General features: G+C 39.9%; 1 protein-coding gene across 1 annotated transcript in view; it reads right to left on the bottom strand.

Annotated features, from left to right (window-relative positions):
• UTP20 (UTP20 small subunit processome component) overlaps nucleotides 1–23054 on the bottom strand; it is a 134722-nt gene that overhangs the window by 8017 nt on the left and 103651 nt on the right. Inside the window, exons 39-54 of the mRNA XM_042781824.1 lie at nucleotides 22739–22821; nucleotides 18408–18712; nucleotides 16984–17123; nucleotides 16418–16574; nucleotides 13081–13179; nucleotides 11743–11910; nucleotides 10459–10625; nucleotides 9338–9479; nucleotides 7579–7695; nucleotides 6102–6272; nucleotides 5752–5883; nucleotides 5287–5397; nucleotides 2712–2791; nucleotides 2235–2304; nucleotides 1922–2104; nucleotides 876–1007 (exon numbers count right to left, since the gene is read on the bottom strand). Coding sequence (XP_042637758.1) covers nucleotides 876–1007; nucleotides 1922–2104; nucleotides 2235–2304; nucleotides 2712–2791; nucleotides 5287–5397; nucleotides 5752–5883; nucleotides 6102–6272; nucleotides 7579–7695; nucleotides 9338–9479; nucleotides 10459–10625; nucleotides 11743–11910; nucleotides 13081–13179; nucleotides 16418–16574; nucleotides 16984–17123; nucleotides 18408–18712; nucleotides 22739–22821 — 2257 coding nt within the window. The remainder of the gene's footprint in view (nucleotides 1–875; nucleotides 1008–1921; nucleotides 2105–2234; nucleotides 2305–2711; nucleotides 2792–5286; nucleotides 5398–5751; nucleotides 5884–6101; nucleotides 6273–7578; nucleotides 7696–9337; nucleotides 9480–10458; nucleotides 10626–11742; nucleotides 11911–13080; nucleotides 13180–16417; nucleotides 16575–16983; nucleotides 17124–18407; nucleotides 18713–22738; nucleotides 22822–23054) is intronic.

Below are 23054 nucleotides of genomic sequence, written 5' to 3'. Positions count from 1 at the left end.
CAATCCTACTTCCGTAGTGATACTGCCTCAGAAACCCAAGGAGGGGTCGCTATGAGTCGGGGCCGACTCGACGGCACATAACAACAACAACAACATTGCCAAATACGCTGAGGTCAGAATCACTCTTCTTGAAAACCTGCAACCTTTATACAGTATGGACGATAACCTGCTGTAATTCTTACATATTTAAAATTTATTCTGTGGTTGAAAATACACACAGCAAAGCACACACCAATCCAACTGCTTCTACGTGTGCCATTCAGTGACCCCGCTGACACCCTTCCAGCTGGGCAACCACCCTCACCCTCCTTTTCTGAACTGTTCTTCCTCCATTAACGCAAATGCACTGCTCCCTAAGGCTTCTGTGTAATCTTCAATTGTCACTTGGATCCCATATAGACAGTTCTTAAAAGAGCAAAATGCTCAAGGCAGACAGTTTCATACCAGTATAGCTAAAGGACATTTGGTTTCAAGAAGACTTCTTAAAGGATATTTTGATCTTAGGGCAATAGTTACAGGGGTTCTAACCCATATTTCATGAAGCACTGGTGGTGCAGTGGGTAATGCATTTAGCTGCTAATCAGAAGGCTGAGGTTCAAATCCACCAGCCGCTCCACAGGAGGAAGATGTTTGGTAAAGATTTACAGCCTCCACTGGAAACCCAGCAGAGGTTGCTATGACTTGGAATCGACTTGACGGCAATGGGTTTTGTTTTTTTAACCCCTATTTTAAAAAGAAGTTCTAACTACATTGAATTCTTGCCATTATTAATAAAGAACACTTTTTTTTGGAGTAAAGGACATTTTTGAACACAATATTTAATCTAATCATCTCAGTGAAACCGTAAAACTTTGATTCCCCAGTCACTGACTTACATCTTTAAAGTTTTCTGGATCAATTTCCTTTTCAATCACAGAAAGAACAGGTCCAAGTCTCCTCTCAAAAGCAACTCCTTCACTTTCCACAAACAAGCCACAGATCAGGGCAGCCAGCTGTCGATTTAAGCTCTGCCAAAAATCAAACACCACAAGATGATGTCAGCACAGTTTGGAAGGTCGTTTATGAAAATGTCAAATGAAGGGGGGCATTGCTTTGTCCTCAGCATTTAGAGACAATAAAAATAGTTATGAAGCCACAAATCAATAAAATACAGAGCTCTGGTGGGAAACATGACAAAACGCTGGAGAAATCATCATACACAAGAGTAACATTTTTCAAAAAACAAGAACAGAGAGAAGTGTCATTTGTCCCCCTTAATTACGTGGGTCTGCAACAAGCTAGTTATTGATCTAGGGACATTTGCTGCTTCCATTCCACACAGATGAGCCAATGGTGATGGTGGCAGATTGAGCAAGCAACAACAATGCAACACACTGCCGTCAAGTGAGATCCGACTCACAGCAACCCTTCCTTGGGCTTCTGAGGCAGTATCACTACAGAAGTAGATTGCCCAACCTTCCTTCTGAGGAGTGGCTGGTGGGTTTGAACCACCAACCTTCAGGTTAGCAGTCAAATGGTGTAGGCACTATGCCACCAGAGCTTCTGAGCGAGCAAGCAGATAATAAGAATTACATTCCAGTAATTAAATAAACAAAACTGGAAATAAAGGAATTCATCAACAGGGGGCTGGTTAAGTAGGATTACATTGATGAGCGGAGCACTCAACAAACATTCATGAAGTGGTGACAATAATACAGGTGATTTTCATGTTCCTCTCTATAACTTCCTGTATTTTTTTAAATTTTACAATAGAAATATATTTTTCCATAATCAGATAAAAACAATAAAGCTATTTCCACTTGGGAAAAATTAAATCAGCAATGGGTAACATGTATTCTTATTTAAAGTATAAATATTTTGATATTGTCAGCAAATAAGAAATGTTAAAAGTTGCCACTGATGGTCTTAAACACACCCTAACCTTTTTTGCACTAAACCAGGTGGTAACCATATCAAACAGCCAGTCTTTCTTCTCAAGGTTGATTTTACTGAGTAAGGACTTGATCGCCATGGATGCCATCTTTTTGCATGTGGCAGAGTCATCATTCACCATCATTAGACAAAGAGGAATAAAGAACATCCCGCAGTTCTCATGAAGCAGTCCCTAAAAGAAAGCAGGTGTTTATGAACACATTCCAAATGGAATTCTCACAGATGCCCTACAAGGGGAAGGCTGTGGGGCTTCAGGGACATTGGAGAGCATGGCTGAAGAGCTTGTCTCTAATTCACAGTACCTGAGGGAACGTGTCAAAGACATAGGCGATCATTTCCAAGGCGGACTCTCTCCCAGTCTCGTGTTCATAACTAGGGCAACAACATTAGATTCGCTTGATGGTCTTTTAAATTTACCAGGAATTACCAAAAAAGTTTGCATCAAAGTATTAACTTCTTTCTTAAAAAATAGAAAAAACTTTCATTTTCCCACTTTAATGAGTTGATATAAATCTACCAACTACTGTGCAGTTTTAAATGTAACTTCGCTATATTTTTAATAATCAGTGGTTTGTATGTTTCTAAGACTGAAAAGCAACATATGGAACTGCTACATAAAGCCAAGCAACAAAGTCTGATAACCAAAATGACTCATATGATAAATAGCACCCTTGGGTGATAGGCCATTATTTTTAGGCTTCGTCCTTTTCAAGACAACACACCACCATAAAAGGAAGAAACTACCCCTGTGCCCATGTGTGGTTCCCACTTGAGCGTACTTCAGTTGAGCGAGCACGAATTCCAAGTTTGGTCTCAGTTTGTCACCAAGGGGATAGTCAAGAACGTACTTCAGGAAAACCTAGGAACAAAAGTTGCACAGGTGATGATTTGGATCCCATCTCTCCAGGACTCCTGTTTCCTAGGCTGCTTTCTGGACACACTGGTAGAGAGAAGACCTTGCAGGAGGGTGATGAGTCAGACTTCCTAATGGCCTCGGGTTAAGTCTGCCTAGTAAGTCAACGCCCCTCCTTCCTGCCCCCTTACTTATCCAGGTCCTGTTCCACGTGCCTCATAAAGACTGAAGCTGGATGCGACTGGCATGGTTGTTGCAGGCTTATACTTTGGAAGGTCATCAGGTCATCTCTTTCTGATAGGTGGTGTGGTATGGTAGACTATAGATTCTGGATCAACTCTATGTCTCTCTCTGAATACTAATAGGAATAATGGTGATAGTAATATTTATAACTACTAATGCATTAATTAAATACCTTCTATGTATTAACCAGTTCTTGGTTAATGCTCACTGCTGCCTTAAAAAGTAAGTGATATTATCATTGTCCCGTTTTACAGACAAGAAGAATGAAGTTGGCACAGAGGTAAGCAACTTGCTCAAGAGACAACAGCAGGTGTCTAGCTGGCTGCATCTGAAAGCTGTGCTTTCAAACTACCATATTATCCAGCCTCTTTTACACTGATACAGTGTGAGAGCTAAGGACCAGCATTCAACTTTCTAAGCCTGCTTTTCCCCTAGCTAAAAAATGGGGATACTGCTTCTTTTGAAGGGTGGTTATAAATAGAGATCATGTACATTAAGTGTTGGACACAAGCTACTGCTTTACAGCTGGCCTTCCTTCTAGCTAACAGTAGTAAAGCACACTCCTTTTAAAAACATGCCTTTCCGTCTTTTCACCCTGGCTTCCGCAGCAGCCTAAACCCACCTTTAACTGTGAGTTTGTAGCTCCAACTCAGACTTTTCTACCTTCTGGGTATGTTATATAGAGTTCTGGTAGTGTAGTGTTTTAAGCAGCATTTGACTGCTAACCCAAAAGTTGGTGGTTCAAATCCACCATCTGGTGGATTTGAAAATGGTAAGGTAGTCTGCTTCTGGACAGAATGACAGCACTGGCAACCCTGTGGGGCAGTTCTGCTCTGGGCTACAGGGTTGCTGTGAGTCAGAACTGACTCAACAGCAGTGGGTTTGTTTTTCTGGTTTGGGTATGATACGTGCTCACAGGTTAGTGATGGATGGATGTATAAACACAAATCTGATCATGCCACCCCCTTGCACAATGATTTCCTTAGAAGGAAGTCCTAAGTCTTTAACAAGACAGCCTCTAATCTGTTGCTGCTGAGTGGATTCTGACTCATAGTGACCCTAGAGGATAAAGAACTGCCTATAGGGTTTCCAAGGCTATAATCTTTATGGACACAGAATTCCATTATCTTTCTCACAAGGTATGGCTGGTAAGTTTGAACTGGTGACCTTTCACTTAGCTGAACGCTTAACCACTCCAGGGTACCTTCAACAAGACAACAGGGTCCTGTTTAACCTGGTTCCCCTTCCCCACCTCACTTACCTTCATTTACTTCCTTGAACAAGCTAAGCTCTTACTTACCTATCTCAGGCATTTGCTACTCCCCTCACCTGGAAGGCTAAGTCTTATTCTTCCTTCAAATTCTGGCATCAATGTCAATCCTCAGGAAAGCCTCCCCTGGCCTGCACTGGGTTGGGCCCCTACCCTATCACATGTCCCTAGCACACATTCTGTTATTTCACCAATGCTAAGGTACACAGCTCTTCACATTTTAACATATCTGAAATTGGGATGCATCTACAATTGATGGTGTCTCACCACCGTGTCATAGCTGTTCTTTCTCTGAGGTATACAGCGTGATGCTCTAAGAACTGATAAAACAGGACAGTACTTTTTACTTATTGTACTTATGATGACTGTGATTCAATAACTATTTGTGGAATTTTTGTTTTGTGCCTGTCTCCTGTAGGATAAAACCACTGCTATCGAGTCGATTCCAACTCATAGCAACCCTGTAGGGCGGAACAGAACTGCCCATACGGTTTCCCAAGCAGCAACTCTTTACGGGAGATTGCCTCATCTTTCTCCCACGAAGCAGCTGGTTGTTTCAAACCACTGACCTTTTGGTTAGCAACCAACTGCCTTAGTCCTATAGGATGGTGACCATAAAAATTTTGATTACTGCTCTTCCAGCCATCCCTGGTACAGAGATATGAGTAAGTAGCAGAGTGGACCATTGGATGGAAACCTTTCCTGTAGGGTACCAATCTGCAGAAGGAAAATGTAATTCTCATCCCATCTATTACATGCCATACACAGTGGGCTACACTCAGTTAATGCTCTTGTTAACTGAAAAATACCCTAAGACAATGCAGAGACCCTTCTCACACTTGGTGTGTAAAGGTGTTCCAAAGCCTAGAATAAAGCAATAATGTGACACAAGCAAATCTCAGAACTCAATGTTGACGTCTATGTATCTAAAAACAAAGCAAATAACGCAGAGCCCAATGCTGGAAGAGTGATAAGCTCTTCTACACACCTGTCTGCACTGGACTCTGACAGGTTCACTTTGTGCAGAAATCGCCAACTTGGATACTTTTCGCATGACATCGTCTATTTCGGGAACCAACAATTTTCTTGATAAAATGGCCTAAGAGCAAGAAAAACAGACTCATTCATGTGGGCTTAAGTATACTTGATGTTAGAGCAGTAACAGGCAGTTCTCAAACACAATTAAAGTATCTTTGAAAGGGAAAAAAAAAGTCTAATACAGCAAATACAAGTATTTGTAAAGAACACTGGGAAACATTTGAATAGAGCATACATTCAAACATTTCAATAAGCAGACATGTTGGCTACAATTAACCCACCCAAATCAATTTAATCCTTATAAATTATTTATGTCCAAAGTCTTTTTCGAGTCAAACACTGTGTTGCACATTAGTCTAAGTATCTGTTGTGAGGCCCATAAACTGCGGAAGCTGACACACTGGTGACGTCATACCTTGAGAAGACCAAACGCAGTCGCTTGTCTTGAGGTGTCATAAATGTCTTCCTCTGCGTATGCCAGCAGGACTTGCAGCTGTTTTTCGGTTATCTGATAAGACTTCACTTTCTTCACAAGTATGGTCACACACTGCAAGTTCCAACAGTGAGGTCAGCAGCCAACACATCCCACAACCCAGGGTTTAGTGAAAATGGTAAGGACTCCATATAGTTAGTACCTACCATCTTAGTCTTAGCAAATTAATCTGGTAAAAATTTTGATCAAGACCAAAAAAGATGATGGGGAAAACTCATCTCTGATGTGATCCTGGTCCTGGCTTTGTCTAAGTGCAAGTGCAAACACCTCACCTTGAAACAATTCACCACCAGGTGGAAGTTCTGGCCCTTGGCAGCCCCGAGTTTTGCATAGTCCTTCAGCAAAAGGAACAGGTGTTTCGTCAGCTGTTCTGCTTTTGTTTCTATGGAAGGCAGGGGGAACTTCAAGACCCAGATGAGGCATTGTAAAGTGCCTGTGATCACCTGGGGAAGGAAAAAAAATCAACTCAGGAAGTGACCACCAAACCCCAAAATCCAGCAGCTGAGCCTGGGTGGACTCTATCAGTTATTGGACCGACTGAATGAAATGCTCGGCCAACCCACTCTGTAAGAACTGGGCCCCCAAATGGAAGAAGATGAGGCTTTTTATTCCCTGGAGAAGAACACATGCTCATCCACAACATGTGAAGACACACCACGAGCAAAAGAGCAAAGGTGCTCACTTACCACAGTCTCAGCCTATACAGTAAATGATGGGTGGGCTGGCCAACTTGAGGAAGGTTTTTTTTTTGTGGAAAAGTGCATCATAAATGACTTCTAGTTTCCAGTAAGTGACTTTAATTTAATACATTCTTACTAAGTTCCTATTATGTATACAAGGTGCTCTGCTGGGTATTAGAAATACAATGATTAAAAAAAAAAAAAAGACACTTATCCCTGCATTTATGGAGCCCATAGCTGGCTCTGAAATTAAACATGGGAAAAACAGAATTCAGTATATTATATAATTAATTATTTATTAGTACTGTGTGATTACAGAGGATCCCTGAACGTCGAGGCCAAACCTTAGAGACTGCCTACTTCAGCTCTAACTATAGAGCCCCTACAGGTCGGGCTGCTGTAGTGTCCTCACTGGGCTGGATCAGATAAAGACACAGAAGAGCTTGGGTTTTGGAGTCAAAAAGCCCCAGGCTCAAATCCCAGCTCTGCAACTTTTTACTTGGTTGACTCTGGAGATGCTACTTAACCTCTCAGCACCTATTCTACACAACAAGCAATATGAGGAAACAGGAGATATGTAGGCTTTGGAGTCTGACAGACTTGGGTTCATACCCTTGGTCTTATCAGCTCTGTGATGCTGGGCAAGTCAATTAGTGTAAGCCCTAGTTTTCTCATATATAAAAAGAAACATTAATAAAATATGCCTCAGAGGTTGTTGTGAGAATTAGAGACAATGTCTTTAAGATTCATAGCACTGAGGAGGAGGAGGGACAATGATGATGGCAATGATGATGATGATGGCTGGCCTGGGACAGTATCACTCACTTGCATGATGATGTGAGGGTCAAATGAAATAATGTACCTACAGGGCTATACAGACACTGAGTATTATTAAATTGGGGAAACAATTTAATGCAGGTAAGAGTGTTGGTTCATGATGTCATAAATCACTTTAAAAACTCAACCATCCTGTGTAGTACAAGGCTAGAAATAAGCTCTAGGTATTTTGTATGACACAACTTTTGCAAAGGAATGGATGCTCCAACATGGACTGTGAACCTACACTCACCTTCACATCCATGGAACCCAGGCAGTCTATGAGAAGAGGTACAAAGGGATCCAACATTTCCAAAACATGCTCACTTGAGGACTTGACCTTGGAATTCTTCAGACTCAGATGCAGCAGCTAAAAGATTTAAAAAGGCTATTTCATATTCATCACCCAAAAAGCCCAGTTGTTAGGGAAATGTGAAATGATTTTAAGAGACAACGTAAAATATTAAATGACAGAAATTTTTAAGTGGGGAACTACTTGGGAGCTCCACAGGAAGTCAAGAAGGTAGGCTCTTGTTTTGCAGTTGAGATACTAAGTTCATTTACTACATGATAAACAGTGTCCACTATAGTTCCTAAGGCATTTGACTGTTAACCAGAAGGTTGGAAGGAAGATCAGGCAATCTATTTCTGTAGTGACACTGCAGGGGTTAATATGAGTCAGATCTGACTCGACAGCCGTGAGTTTTTAGTTTTTACTACAGTTCCAGGCACTGGCTTGACACTCAGGATGCAACAATGATCAAGCAGACATGGTCCCTACCCTGATGGATCTTGGCCACGAAGACAGAATCCAAAGAAATAATTAACTTGCAATAAATGCCAGAAAGGAGACACACAGGGTGCTGAGAGTTCTGTGGAGATCTGGGCAGAGGGAACAGCAGGTAGGAAGGTCCTGGTCGGGAAAGAGTGCACTGACTTCACACAATTAGAAGGAAACCGGTGAGCTGGGATGCGTGGTGGATCGGCACAGTATGAAAGTAGGTCCTTGCCCAAATGAAGGACTGCGCTCTCTCCTAAAGGAATGGAAGCCAATGAAGGGTATTTCCCATTGCCATTGAGTTGATTCTGACTCCTAGCGACCCTACAGGACAGAGTAGAACTGTCCCATAGGCTTTCCAAGGATGTAAATCTTCACGAAGCAGACTGCCAAACCTTGCTCCCACTCATGGGTTCCAACTGCCAACCCTTGAGTTGGCAGCTGATCACCTAACCACTGTGTCATCAGAACTTCTTGAAGGGTTTTAAGAAGGAAGTGAAACACTCAGATTTGTGTTCTTAAAAGTTCACCATCTTATTTTAAAAAAAAGTCGAAGCAGTTCAGAGGTGTTCATGGGCAAAGCAAGAGAAGCCACAGTAAACATCAGGTCAGAATCATTAATTCTGGGATGGTTTATATCACAAAGCAAGTACTAAAACCAAACCCAACTCACAGCCACCAAGTTATTTTAGACTCCTAGTGACTCTATAGGACAGAGTAGAACCACCTCTCAGGGTTTCTAAAACTAAATCTTTAGAGAAGCTGACATCCCTCTCCCATCGAGTCGCTAGTGGGCTCAAACCTTTTGGTTAGCAGTTTAGTGCTTTAACTGCTGTACCACCAAAGCTTCTAAGGAAATCCCGGGAGCAACAAATAGGAAAGGTACAGCCAATGTACCTTTAAAAAAAAGTTTAATAGTTTATTAACAATAAGGCATTTCTAGTGGACACGAAGGAGCTCTGGTAGCATAGTGCCTAAGGCACTTGACTGCTAACCAGAAGGCTGGCGGTTCAAACTCACCAGCCACTCCTTGGAAGGAAGGTTGGGCAATCTACTTCAGTAGCGATACTGCCTCAGAAACCCAAGGAGGGGGTGGCTATGAGTTGAGGCCGACTCGACAGCACGTAACAACAACAACAACAAGTGGACACGAGCAGAACTGGTAAGTCAGCAGAAGATTAGAAGATAAAGATTCACTGTGGGCAGCAAGTGTCATTTTAACCTTAATTCTTACCCGAAGCCCAGACTCAATAAATATGTGCATGTTGGTTTTCTTGCTCACGAGGGCTTTCTGTCCACCTCGAACTGGAGTTGGGGGGAGCAGGAGACAGCTCTGCGGTGGGAGACGTGGATCTGGTGCAGGGGCTGCTGGATTTCTGCCAATCACAATGAAGGAAAAAACAGGAAAAAAAACTGCGGCTCCATTCCAAGAAGCCACTGTGGCCCCCCTGGCGATGGGGGCTTTGTCCTATACAGTATGTCATCTGCGTCTATCCCCCTCCTACCCTCTTTAACCACAGACACACAAAATTAGGCTGCTGACCAAGCTTATGGATAACCTGAAACAGGTCAGCTTGATCAACACACATTTAAGATGAACAGCAAGGGCTACTTCCTTTGATCTCTGAAAGCAAATGACAAGGAGTCATTTCAGAATACAGAAGTAAAACCCAAAGGAAGTTTATTAACATGTTTTTTTTTTTTTTTAATCTTTTAAGATCTAAACCTCCACTTAATCAGAGCAAGAGGTATGTATTTAAAGTCTATCTTAATATCTAATATGATTCAATGAGTAATTAAAAAAAACCTCAGATTAATTTTTTTTTTGTTAACAAAAGCAAATTACTAAAGGAACCCACTTAAGAGTAAATAAGAGCCAGCTGCCCCCAGAAACTAGGAGAGAGAGGCATGGAACAGTTTCTCTCTTAAAGACCCCAGAAACAATCGACATGGCCATCACCCTGCATATGAACTGCCAGCCTCCACAACTAGGAATTTCCTCAGAGGATGACAGCAAGCAGCAAGGAAGGCAACTTATGGAAGAGATGAGAAAACACAAAGCCCAGAGGGCAAGTCCAGGTGACCTCCGAGGACCAGGGCCTCTCCTGCTGCAGCTACTGGTGGAGAACTACACACATAAGCTCTGGGTGCTGAGGGAACTGCAGAGAACACTCCACACAGACAGAGGTAAGCCTCATTTTACACGTTTACAGTGAAATGTCTGAGATGTAATTGTCTGCATCCGGATTTGGGCTTAAAACAGAGACTAAATTATCAGAGAAAATTGGGGAAAAAAAACAAAAAAGTAAGAGCTGAGTGGCTTATCAGAAGCAACCACCCCATTCCCAAACTTACTTTTCTTTCTCTGTCAACAGGGGGAGATTTTCACTGACCAAACCATAACTGAGCAATAGAATGGATTCTGCTGTCATTTCCTGATTCACAATTAATCCTGCTATGATTCGGCGTAAGGTTTCGTGAACTTTCCGGGCCAGTTTTAAACTCGTGGTATTTTGTAAGATCTAAAGGCAAACAGACATGTCATGCTGCAGTAACACAGAGCTGCATTTTGATTTGTTGTGATGATAGTTTCCTTTTTTACTTTCTTTTAAATATATGTTCTTTTTTTTTCTAATAAAAAAAGGTGTACGTTCTTACGAAATTTCAAACATATATATAATGAGTAAAGTTACCAATCACCTCCCCCCAGAGATAACCGCTGGAGCAGTCTGTGTATGTCTGTATCTCCTCCACTGTTTCCCTGCTCCCTCGCAGGGCACACGGCCTAGAAGATGATGGGCTCAGAGATTCCAAAAAGCCAACCCTCCAGGTGCACTGCTGTTGCTGGGTGCCGCCAAGTTGATTTGGACTCACGGTGGCCCATGTGACAGAAGAGAACTGCCTAACGGAGTTTCCCAGAGTGTACATAAGCAATTATGGAGTTAATCTAGCACCAAAACATTTGGAACTACAGAGCCTATGGTTCTAGTTTTAGTTAACACAAGTATAAAAAAATGAATGAGTATCAGATGTTCACCCCTGCAACAAACCAGAGAATACAAAGGCAGGGAATTATAGACCCTGTCTGCTAGGCAGGAGGCAGAATGAAACAGGAGAAAGAATGTGAGCTTTGGATCAGGAAGATCCAAAACTAATTCCTGACTTTCCTCCTTAACTCTGATTCCTTCTGTCTTCTTGAGCCTTAAGTCTCTTATTTAAAAATGGAAACATCACTGATCTCAAGAGATGGTTGTGCAGATTAGAAGAGATAACGTAGCCCAGTGCTTAGAATTGTGAGTCAATGTCAGTTAAGTGCTAGTTCTTTCTTCTTGGCCATCTGGGAGTAGTAGTCTGATACCAAAGGCCATGTTCTTAGCTGCCAGCTTGACCCAAATGTGAAATCACCTGTACCACAATTTCTTTTTTTCACATTCCATGACACACAATAGGGTTTGTGACTTTGGGTTAGAATAGTCAACTCAGGACTGCCATCTAGTGGCCACATGGTACTGGTGCCCTTGACATCAAAGGAAATTCCAGTGATTGAATGCAGGGTTAAGGTTTACCTTGCTAGGCTCTTTTCAGGGATGTGTGATATTGTAAATGTTGGAATCTCCTGTACTGTACTCAAATCCTTACCTCTTTCAATGGGAGGATAAGCTTTGTAACTTGATCTTTTCCTACAAACTTGCCCAGGATTTCGTAAGAGTCGTAACTCTTGCTTCTTCGTGCTTCCATGATTTTGGAAAGGATCTGCTTCACTTCTTTTTCTTCAGCAACAGCACCAAACAATTCATGGTTAAAAATCTTTGAAAGAAAAAGGCCAATGGGCTTATGCTCACTCAGCAAATATAATGTAAGCAGTCCCTGAAACACCACTGGCACGTCCAACTCAAGGGAAAGCCAGCTGGCCTGGACTGACATTAGATGGTACGCCTTTCTATTAGATTTTACTTGTTTTCAATGTAGTTTAGGGACCAATATCTAAAAGACAAATAAATATCAAAACACCTGGAGGGCTATATTTAAAATTTTAATTTACAAACCACATGGATTTATAAAAATAACTGCCTAACTGTAAGGACAGGTACTTCGTTCTTGATACCACCAAAGGGTGACTTAATCTCAAGAACTTCTTATGACATCTGCAACTTATTTACTGAAATTCACATATATATTCAAACTGAAATTCAAACTCTCAGTGACTACATTTCTTGTAAAAGAACAAAACGTTGTGTGGCAAATTTAGTCTCTTCCTAATTGTTATCCTTCCCTCGATTCATCACATTATCTAATTTAAAAGTTGATTATTACTAATTTTCTACTATTATAAATAAAGATCTGGTGAACTCATATTTATTTAAATCTCAGATATTATCTCTGCTTACTTTTTTTATTGCTGTAAAAAATGTTATATATATATACATATGCAATATAGTATTTACCAATTCAATGATTTTCAGGTGTACGAGATATAAATCATATTAATTATGTTGAGCAACTACCATACATAATTGTTGCCAAATTTCCCATCACCACAAACACTCACTGCCTCCTAAACCATGGCTCTCCTGTTCACATTCCCTTCCGTCCCTGGTTCTCATTACTTCTTCAGAACAGATTCCTGAAAGCAGTTGGAAATTTGCTCATTTTACAAGCTCTTGATCCATCCATAATACCAGAGATGCTTATTTGGCATATTCCCATATTCCTCCATATCAGCTTATGACCTCTAATAATGATGGAGTACCTGTCTCACTTTACTTGAACTTAGGGTTTGTAAATCTCTGCTAATGTAAGACATGAAACAGTACAGTGTTTTTATTTTTATTGTTGTTGTTGTTATTATGTGCCATCGAGTTGGACCCGACTCACATAGGCTATTATTACTCCTCATTTTGTGAACTGATTGTGTATGTGTACATGTGTCCTTTGCCTACTTAAAAAGAAACTGGAATTCCTTGAATTAAGCCTTACCTCAATCATTATATCTAAACAGGAGTCCAAGTCCCCAACTTGCAGCTTGTTAGTAAGGCCTTGCAGCAACATGTAAACAGTGAAAGTTAGCACATGGACCTAGAATTAAAGCATAATGTGAATATGAATGGTTAAGAATATCACACTTGAAAAACATAGTCAAATCAGAGTCAAGAATCCTGCAAGGTCATTGCAGGGAGAAACTTTGATTTATAAAGAAAGGTACAAGAGTCTTGAACTTCAAATCTGTGAATTAAGAATCTTGGCAATGTTGAATGCAATTCCAGATGGATTTAAAGTGTTATGAAGGAAACAAATTAAGTTTCTGCCCTTCATTAATAATCACAGCTTACTATGAGCAAGACATCGTCTTAACACTTCATTGATCCTCACCTACCCCATCTACAGTGTAGATGCTACATGATCAGCACTTTTTAGACAAGAAGCAGAGGTACAGGGAGGCCAAATAATTTGTTTAAGGTTACAAGGACAGAAAATAGTACAGGTATATCAGAAATCTGAGAGCCTGGTGCCACATGCCACAGCCCCCAGAGCTGCACCACTAGATTATGTTACTGTTTCTCAAGCTCCTGTGTTCTTTATTCTGTGTCCATTGCTGAATTTTCAAGGTAAACTTCAGATACAGCTCGTAGGCTAAGGAAACACACTTAGTTGTCAATAAATAATTAGATTATAGCTAAAAGGCATGGTTTTATATATACCTACCTGTGTTCTTTAAATACTTTCATCTATTTAAAATATTTGCTGTAGGGCTTTTTATAATTTTTAAAAATCTTTTTTTAGGGGGATGAAGAGTGAAATTTAAAGAGTGCAATTGTGCTAAATGTCTATATTATTAATACTAAGCTCCAAGCTAGTTGTTCTCCGATTCCTATATTAAGCAACAATGCGATGGACTTGAAAAACAGGCAGATAAAGGAAAAAAGGCTACTCATTTAAATCCTGGAGGTGCTCCTTAAGTATGCACGGTATGATCCTTCCAGGACAGAGATGTTCTGTGTTCATACTTGCATGCTCGGAGCCCAACACATGACCTCTCACAAAGCAGCCATGAAAAAATGCAAGTGAAGTAATTCAAGCAGTTTAGAGAACAGAAACAAACTTATACTGATTCAGGTTCTGGGTAAGAAGGAGGATGCATCCTGCACTTCGCCTCTCCGAGGGCAAAATGCAGCAGGAACACTGGAAATGGACACCAGAACCCAATCACCACAGAACTGTCCGTGAGTTTACTACTCTTCCCTTCTGACATCCCCAGCCCACGTGGAATTGAGCATCAGGCCCTCGACAAAGAGAGTTCCAGGAGGAGCCCCGATGAAGAGCAGGTGGGGGGCATTCATAACACTCCAAGAGAGGAGGGAATCCTTGGATATTTTTTTCTCCTACTTTTCTTCATTCTCTTGCACCCCTGCCCCAAGCAATCCTGTGGTGGTGGTGGCAGTGGCCTGGTAGTGGGTGCTGGCAGGAGCCAAAATTCTGTGGGGGAGGGGAAACTTTCTGCTCTCCATTTCGAGGAACTGCGGCCCCCAGGAGGCGGGCTGATACACCTTTTTTTCCTCTCTCTCTTCCTGCCACTGGGCCCTAGACATGGGCATGGTCATGGGAATTGTAATGCATAGTGGGAAAAATAAAGGCCCAGCTTTCTAGCTAGAGGACCAAAACAAACAAAAAAATCTAAAGTGTCAGCAAAGAAACATATAAAGAAGAATCAATGAAAACTGTAGAACTCAAAAAACACAACTGGAATAAGAAACTCACTGGAAGGCTCGGCAGCAAGCAGAAGAGAGATGAAAAAGGGAGGGGCCAATGAACCTGTAGGGGCCCATGGGACAGTAACAAAAGGTCTGACATTCGTATCACTGGAGTACTAGAAGGAGAAAATAAAGTCCACTGTGCAAAAACAGTATTTGAAGGAAAAATGACTGAAAACTCCCCAATATGGAAGACATAAACTTACTGATTCAAGAAGTTCAGCAAACTCTAAAACAAATAAACTCAAAGAAATGCACAGTCAGACACATTATAATCAAACTGCTGAACAACAAAGACAAAGACCGAGCCTTTAAAAGCAGCTAGAGAGAAACAACCCATTACCTAGGGGGAACAGCAGTTTCACAAACTGTGGCTCGCTCATGGCTAGAAGTAGCACAACATTTTTAAAGTGCTGAAAGAAAGGAACACAATACAGAATTCTTATTACCAGTGAAAATATGCTTCAGGAAGGAAGGTGAAATCAAGGCATTCACAGATGAAAGAAAACTAAGAGAATCCTTTGCCATGAGCAGAGCTCTACAAGCCTGCTAAAGGAAGTTCTTCAGATGGAAGGGAAGTGATAGCAGAGAGAAACTGGAACATCAGGAATGAAGGGAGAGCAACAGAAATGGTGAGTATCTGGGAAAGACAAGAGACTGTTTCTCCTTTTGAGATCTTTAAAACATGTGGCAAATAAAAGTAAAAATTCTCATGCTGCCTCACGAAGTTTTCTGTACATGGAGATGCACTACAGAAGGCAATTACAATATAAAGGGGAAAGGCAAAGACTTACATGGTAGTAACTTTTCTACATTTCACTTAAAAGGTAAAATATTGATTCTAAACAGACTTTAGAAACTTAAGTATGCATATGGGAATCTCTAGGGCAACTCCTAAAAAAATTATACAAAGAGATATAGTCAAGATGAATACTGATATTTTCAGTGTTAGACCTATAACCTGTAAGTAGGAACTTTGCCTATCAACAAACGAGGATATACAAGGTAATGCTAACTACCATGAGTCTTGGCTGGGTAAAAGAACAAGCTGCAGTGTTCCTCAAATTTTACATCACCTGGGGATCTTCTTAAAATGCAGATTCCGATGCCACAGGTCAGCTGCAGGCCCTAGGACCACACTGGAGCAGCAAGGAGCCAGACCGCCATGGAACTACGCAAAGTATTTGGTTATCCACCTGGCACTCAGTATTACTGTCGTGACTTATCACAGTATGTTTCAGCTCTTACACAATACTAATGTATACATGTTCTTAATTATTCACATCTGGGACAATACAGTCCATACACTCAACAAGCATTTTATTAAGAACTCAGAACACAAAACATGATATAAAGTGATTCTGGAGGAAAAAAAGACAAGTCATGTAAGCCAGGCTATAATGATCTTAAAAAAAAAAAAAAAAAATCAAGTATAGGGGCCTTTTAAAGAACAGATTTCTTTAATATTGATTAGAAACTTTTGAATGTTCTTGCTTGCTATCTCAGTGGATCAATCTTACTGAAAACAGACAACCCAAATGAACAAAGTACACAATGCACTTTACCTGATAGCCACGGACAAGTGTCGTCTGTAATTCCTTTAAAATATATTGTAGGTAGTGCACACCCAGATCCTCTATTATTTTTGCGAGAGTGCTACGTGCAATGTCCCTTATTTCCTGTGCTCTGTTCTTGAGAAGGGCACATACTTTCAGCAAAATACTAGGAAATGAGAAATTGAGAAAGTGATGTATCAAATAAACAGAAGCAAATATAAATACCCTTTTATCCTCAACTAAGGAGCTCTGGTGGTGTAGTAGTTAAGGCGTTTGGTAGCTAACCAAAAAATCAGTGGTCTAAACCCACTAGTTGCTCTGCAGAATGATGGGGTGGTTTGCTTCTGTAAAGATTTACAGCCTTGAAAATCCAATGGGGGTCTCTATGAATTGGAATCGACCTGATGGCAGGAGAGTGAGATCTCTCAATCACTCCTAATCTAAACTTCCCAGTTAGGATTCAAAACCATAGTGAATAGTGATGGTACTTCTCTTCCTTCCTTAAAATGGAGACTCAAGAAGTGAGAACTAATTTTGGGTTTTGCTAAACTTTTTTAATTTGTCACCCAACATACCTTGGCAGATTGGCTTCCATCACTTCTTGTGGAAGGGACTGCATTAGTTTAACCATGGCAAAAGCTAATGGAACGCGAACCACTTCCTCATCATTCACAACCTTTGACTTTATAAGCTTGTGTTCTTCTTCCCTTTTAGTCTGTAAGAAAGGTTTTGGTTAAATCAAAATGAAGAGAAACAGATGACAGATCTCCCAACAGGGAAACCTTCCATTTGAAAGATGAGCTCTTTTCATGTCTCTTTAGCACATTTCTAAGTTTCGTAGCTAAAAAAGCAAACTCAGTCAAACAATTCGAGAACTGTATAAGATTACAAAAATGGTATCAGTAAGAATATTCTACTTTTAAAACAAGCAAAAAAAATAAAATAAAGCCTCGTTTTCACAACATGGCTGAGATTTCTATTAAATATTTAAAAAGAACATAAAATCTATGTCAGTACAGGACTTAAGTGTTTGAGTGACATACAATTTGCCCCAATGTACAAAAGGATTTACTTGTTGGAACACAAGAAATGTAAGGAGCTCCAGCGGGGTAGTAGTTAAGGTATTCGGCTGCTAACAAAAAGGTTAATGGTTTGAACCTACCAGCCACTCTGAGGAAGAAAGATGAGGCTGTCTGCTTCCATAAAGATTTACAGCCTTAGAAACCTAATGGGGTCACTATGAGTTAGAATTGGCTTGATGGCAGGAGTTTGGTTTTTTTGGATACAAGAAATATAGTGCCTCAATAAAGACTACACACACATACACACACACACACAGTATACAAAATGACCAAGTCAATGTTTTACTCCAAAAGTTGTTAAGCTTTTTCTGCAAAAGGCTAGACAGCAAATATTTTTGGCTTCATAAGCCATATAAATATTGCAATTACTTAATTCTGCCATTGTAGCACCAACAGGCATGGCTGTCTTCTACTTCAACTTATCTATTAGAAAGAAAATATCTGTGGGCTAGATTGGGCTCATGGGTCATAGTCTGTTGACCCCATTTTACACAGATTAGAAAAAGGCTCCAGCTTCTGAGAATGTGTTGCTAAAATGTTACTGGTGTTAACCTGGGGAAAGGTGAATTCTGAGTAATAGGGAAGTAGCAAAGAAGTAGAAAACAGAGAGATACTCTAATTTTTAATGACCTTGTCCTAGAAATGGGACTCATCGTAATGCTTACTTTAGAGATTGAAAACTATATCAGAATAATAACCATGTATCATAAAATCATAATGAAGGCACATCACCGCCACGCTGCAGCAGGAGATGAGCCTGAGGTTGACAAGGTCAGAGAAGGGAGATATAATGTGAAATGCTGAGATAAAGGGAAACCCAAAAGCTGAAGTCAATCAGCAACAGTTAAGAGTCTGACAGGGCCCCGCCAAGCCTGAGTTCCACAGACCCTCCGCTAGGCTCCAAACGGGACAATTACCGTAGATGCAAGGCATTTATGTAGCCTGGGCAGGATATCCCCAGTTATGGTTCCTTGGATACTTTTTATTGTTCTCTCCAATTCTTCCTTATTCTGCGGGAGGAAGGGGAGGGACTCTGTGATACGCCCGGATTCCTTAGCTGACGACTCTTCAGCACCTGCTGCATCAGGGCTTCCCAGTTCCTCGTTGTTCTCCGTTCCCGTCTCTTCTCCATCCTTTCCTTCTTCTTCTAACTCCATGGCTTCATGTTCTGATACCTCAATCACTTCTACCGTGTCTATGTTTAGTAAACAACAAAAGTCACCTTAAATCAAATAAGGAAAAAACACAATTGCATTCAGTAATCTTTTCCACTAACATCCAACATCCCATTTAAAAAAAAAAAAACCAAAACCTAATCACCAACTCTGGGCAGGCAATGCATATGCTGAAGAAACAGCAATAAATAAGGAGGAGGCAGGGGCTTTGCTTTCTCACAGTTTAGAGTGCAATGAGGAATAGAGCGAAGTAAATTGGCAATTATAAAAGAGTATGGGATAGTACAAGGTACTATGGGGGGCACACTGGGAGGCTGGGGGACAGCAGGTACTAAACTACAGAAAGCTTCCAGATACTGTGGTTAGAGAAGGTTTCTAAAACAAAACCTCCTTTCATGAGCATGAAAATTGTAATGGCATGTTCAGCTTATCAATGAAAATGAGGCAGTGCAGCAGAGTTGAGCAAGTCCGAACTTGGCTCTGCTAACAAGCTTTGTGACCAATTTATTTAACTGAGTGGCTTTGGATTCTTTGCCCATGAAATGGAGATAGCATCCACTTTGCAAGGTGATTGTGAAAAGTATATGGGATCAATTCTATCATGTGCCTAAAACAGGCACCTGACACTCCACTGACTTTCAAAAAATGGAAGCTATCAGTCTATTTCATTGTCTGGCTGTGTAGCTTTGAGAAAGTTATTTTGCTTCTCTGAAACTTAGTTTCTTATATCAAAAATATGAGTTAACTAAAGTTCTTGTGAGGATTAATGAGATATGGTCTATAAAAGCCCAGCACAGAGTAGGTGTCCAATAAATGTTTAAAAGTTTCTAGTCCTCCTTGTCACTGGATTTATTTTTCCTTTCCTTAAAAAAGACTATAATTTTATTTGATCTGCCATCTCATTTTTTTGTTGATCAACTTTTAGTGACACAAAGAATGAATAATCAGAAAAGGAAACCTTCTGACTCGACGGCACATAACAACAACAACAACAGAACCGTAATTCAGTGATGCTCCTTGTTCCTCATCTTGGTTGCTCCAGCCTGGGTTGGCTCAGCTCTGAGAGGCTGGTTAATTTAGGACACTGCTGGTAACTAGTAGATTATGGTTCCTGGTTGTTTCATAAATTAGACCGTCATTGATGTTGCCAATCTCTGATATGACTGGTACAGAAGAGGTGATTATGGAGGAAAATGAAGAAGAGATGTTTTGAGAGGTGGGAGCAAAATACTGGTAAGTTGAAGACTAATTTTGAGATCAAGAACCTGGAAGATATTCCTCATCCAGATCAGAACCAAGGTCAACAATCCCTAGAGCGTGTGATTCCTAGGTGATATAAGTCTAATCCAAGGAAAGAAAGTAGTTCTTCTAGCCCTACTGATTTCCCCAGTGTTTCAGACACTCAGAATCAGCCTTTGTAGGTAAGATGACTTATCTGACGCCCCAGTGGGCAGAAAGTTAGACTTAATCACAACTCTGTCTCATACAGGAGTCCTTGGGTGGGGCAAACGGTTAATATGCTCAGCTACTAACCCAAAGTTGGGAGCTGAGTTCACTCAGATGTGCCTCAGAAGAGAGGCCTGGCAATCTATTTCCAAAAATAGCCATTGAAAACCCGACAGAACACAGTTCTGCTTTGACACGTGGTGTCACCATGAGTAGGAACTGATGTGACAGTAACTGGTATTTTTAGGCCTCACATGAGATATTAAGACAAGTTGTATCCAAAACAACTGAAATTTGTAACATCCAGCTTATAGCAATAATAAAATATCCCACTGGAATCTTTCTCAGGGACAAAATAATTCAGTGTAAGTTAAAAAATGTGAATATTGTGAAAATTCACTAGGAGTTGGCAATCATGACCCTAACGGACCCCAGGCAGTTATGAAATGGAGATATCCATGGTATAGGGTCACAGCAGCACCTGAGAGAACCACACTCAGGTGCAACACACATATTACCTGATACAGACAGCATACTCATGTTTAAGTTACCTTTCTGAATACATCAAACTATACACATTTGGACACCACTAAACTTGGATAATTTGAGCAAGTTTAGGATAAAGAGTATACCATCTCAGAAGAGATAGTTAAGCAAAGTAAGTATATTTAATTTTTTTTTTAATACAAAATAGCAAAATGAAGCGTTAAATGACTAAAGAGAACTAACTGTCCCAGGGCTTACCGTAACTGTTTAAAACACAACTTCTACTAATTCAAACCAGTCTTTTTCATTCATTAGTGTGATGACAGAATACTTTTACCTTGAATCAAAGAATTAGATCATTTTGAGCCAGAAGGCATCTTGAGTAGCATAAACTGAGGGCCAGACTATTTCAAAGTCTGTGTCCAAAACTGGGAGAAGTATCTTGACTGTTCTTTCCTTACTTCTTCTGTACTGGCTAAAACATCTAGTTTCAGTTTTAAAGCAAAGGTTTTTAAATCCTTTACCACTGAGTATGATGTTTGCATTAAGTTTTTTGAACACATACTTTAACAGGTTATGGAAACTCCCATCCCTTATTTAATAAACATTTTTATCACAAATAGATATTAAATTTAATCACATGGTTGTCTTTGTCTACTTAAGATGACTATTTTTTGTTTTTAATGCTGATTTCATCAATTAATTTTTTGATATTGAACCAACACTGGACTCCTGGGATAAAGTGAATATGGTCATGCTTTTAATGTTTTTATTGACTGTGGAGTTTGGTTTGCAAATATTTGGTTTTAGGATTTTAATCTATATTCATGAATAAGACTTGTTATAATATTCTTTTCTCATACTATCCTTGTCAGATTTTGGTTTACAATTTATACCAATCTCGTGAGTTAATGGGGCTCACTTCTTTTTCAATTATCTGAAATAGCTGGTGTAAGGCTGAAATGATCCATTCCTTAAATGTTTGATAAAAGTTCCCTATAAAACAGTCTGTCATTTTCTTCAGAAGACTTTTAACTAAAGGCTCAAATTATGTAATGGCTATAGAGTCATTCAGATTTTGTACTGCTTCTGAGTTAGTTTTCTAAGAATTTGTACATTTTAACCAAGTTATATTTTACCTTTTTCATTAATTATGCTCATTTTCACACTTAATATTGTTTATCAAGGAGAATCTGGTGGTAGAATGGGTAAAGCATTTGGCTGCTAACTAGAAGGTCAGTGGTTCAAACCCATCAGCTGCTCCACAGGAGGAAGATGGGGCAATCTACTTCCACAAGGATTTATAGCCCTGGAAACCCAATGGGGGTCACTATGTGTTAGAATTGACTCGATGGCAGTGGGTTTTTCAGTTAATATTGTTTATTATGCTTTCTTTTTCCATTGATCATTCTTGTCAGAGGTTTCCCAATTTAACCTTTTCAAATACAGATTGTTAGCTTTGTTGATCTTGTCTATTGTATCTTTAGGCAGTCCCTGGGTTATGAATGTCCAACTTACATACAACCTGTAGTTATGAACCAACCCTTGTAAAGTCTATTATATTAAAAATTGGAGGTACATATAATGGCTCATAATAATACATGGGCACTGCTTTGCGATAGGCATCAAACATTATTACTATATTATTCTGTTAAAGATGTTTTAGTGTATCTGGAAGTGTTTCTTGTTTTCCATGCACAGAAAGGTATATAATATACTAACACAAACATCTGACTGAGTTGGATACGAACCATGCCTAACCATTCCAACGTATGTATGAATTTGACTCAAAAACAGGCTTAGGAACAGAATGCGTTTGTAGTCCAGGAATTGCCTGTATTTTATGTTCATCCACTTATTCTCTCATTACCTAACACCCTTCCTATACACTGGATTTCTATGTAAATCATCTTTAGCATGAATATTTTTTCACTAGTACAATTCAGACTGGTCTTTCCTATAGTTAAATAAGGTTTTTTAGAATACTCAAACCATTTCTTTGAATTTTCTTTTGACTTATTCACTAGGTGGTGTTATTAAGAACAGAAAAGGGGAACAAGCTGAATGTGCCGCCTTTAATTCATGCTCATAAACTATCCAAAAAGAGGGAAATATAGTTTAAGAAAGTTTTAAAAACTTACTTTCTTCATTCTGTATTTTCCCCATTTGTTCTTCAAGAGTTTTGTGGTCAAAGTGGAATGCTTCTAACACTGTTACTAGCAAACTTTTACAAAAGAAAAAAGGACACAGAAATGTTCATTTGATTATTAATATCATTTGACTGTTAAAAGGACAGAATATCATTCACAGAGGGAATTTAATAACTTATAGACATTAATAAGGCACTTGACTGTTAACCAGAAGGCTGGTGGTTCAAACCCACCAGCCACTCCTCAGAAGGAAGATGGAGCAATCTATTTCCATTGTGTTCATTTTTACTTTGTACACAAGGAAGGT

The sequence above is a fragment of the Orycteropus afer genome, unplaced genomic scaffold (genome assembly GCF_000298275.1).
Source record: "Orycteropus afer afer isolate SDZICR_OR568_19922 unplaced genomic scaffold, OryAfe1.0 scaffold00177, whole genome shotgun sequence".
Lineage (NCBI taxonomy): Eukaryota > Metazoa > Chordata > Mammalia > Tubulidentata > Orycteropodidae > Orycteropus > Orycteropus afer.
The sequence above is the reverse complement of the archived record's forward strand: the minus strand, read 5'-3'. Positions and strand labels throughout refer to the sequence as shown.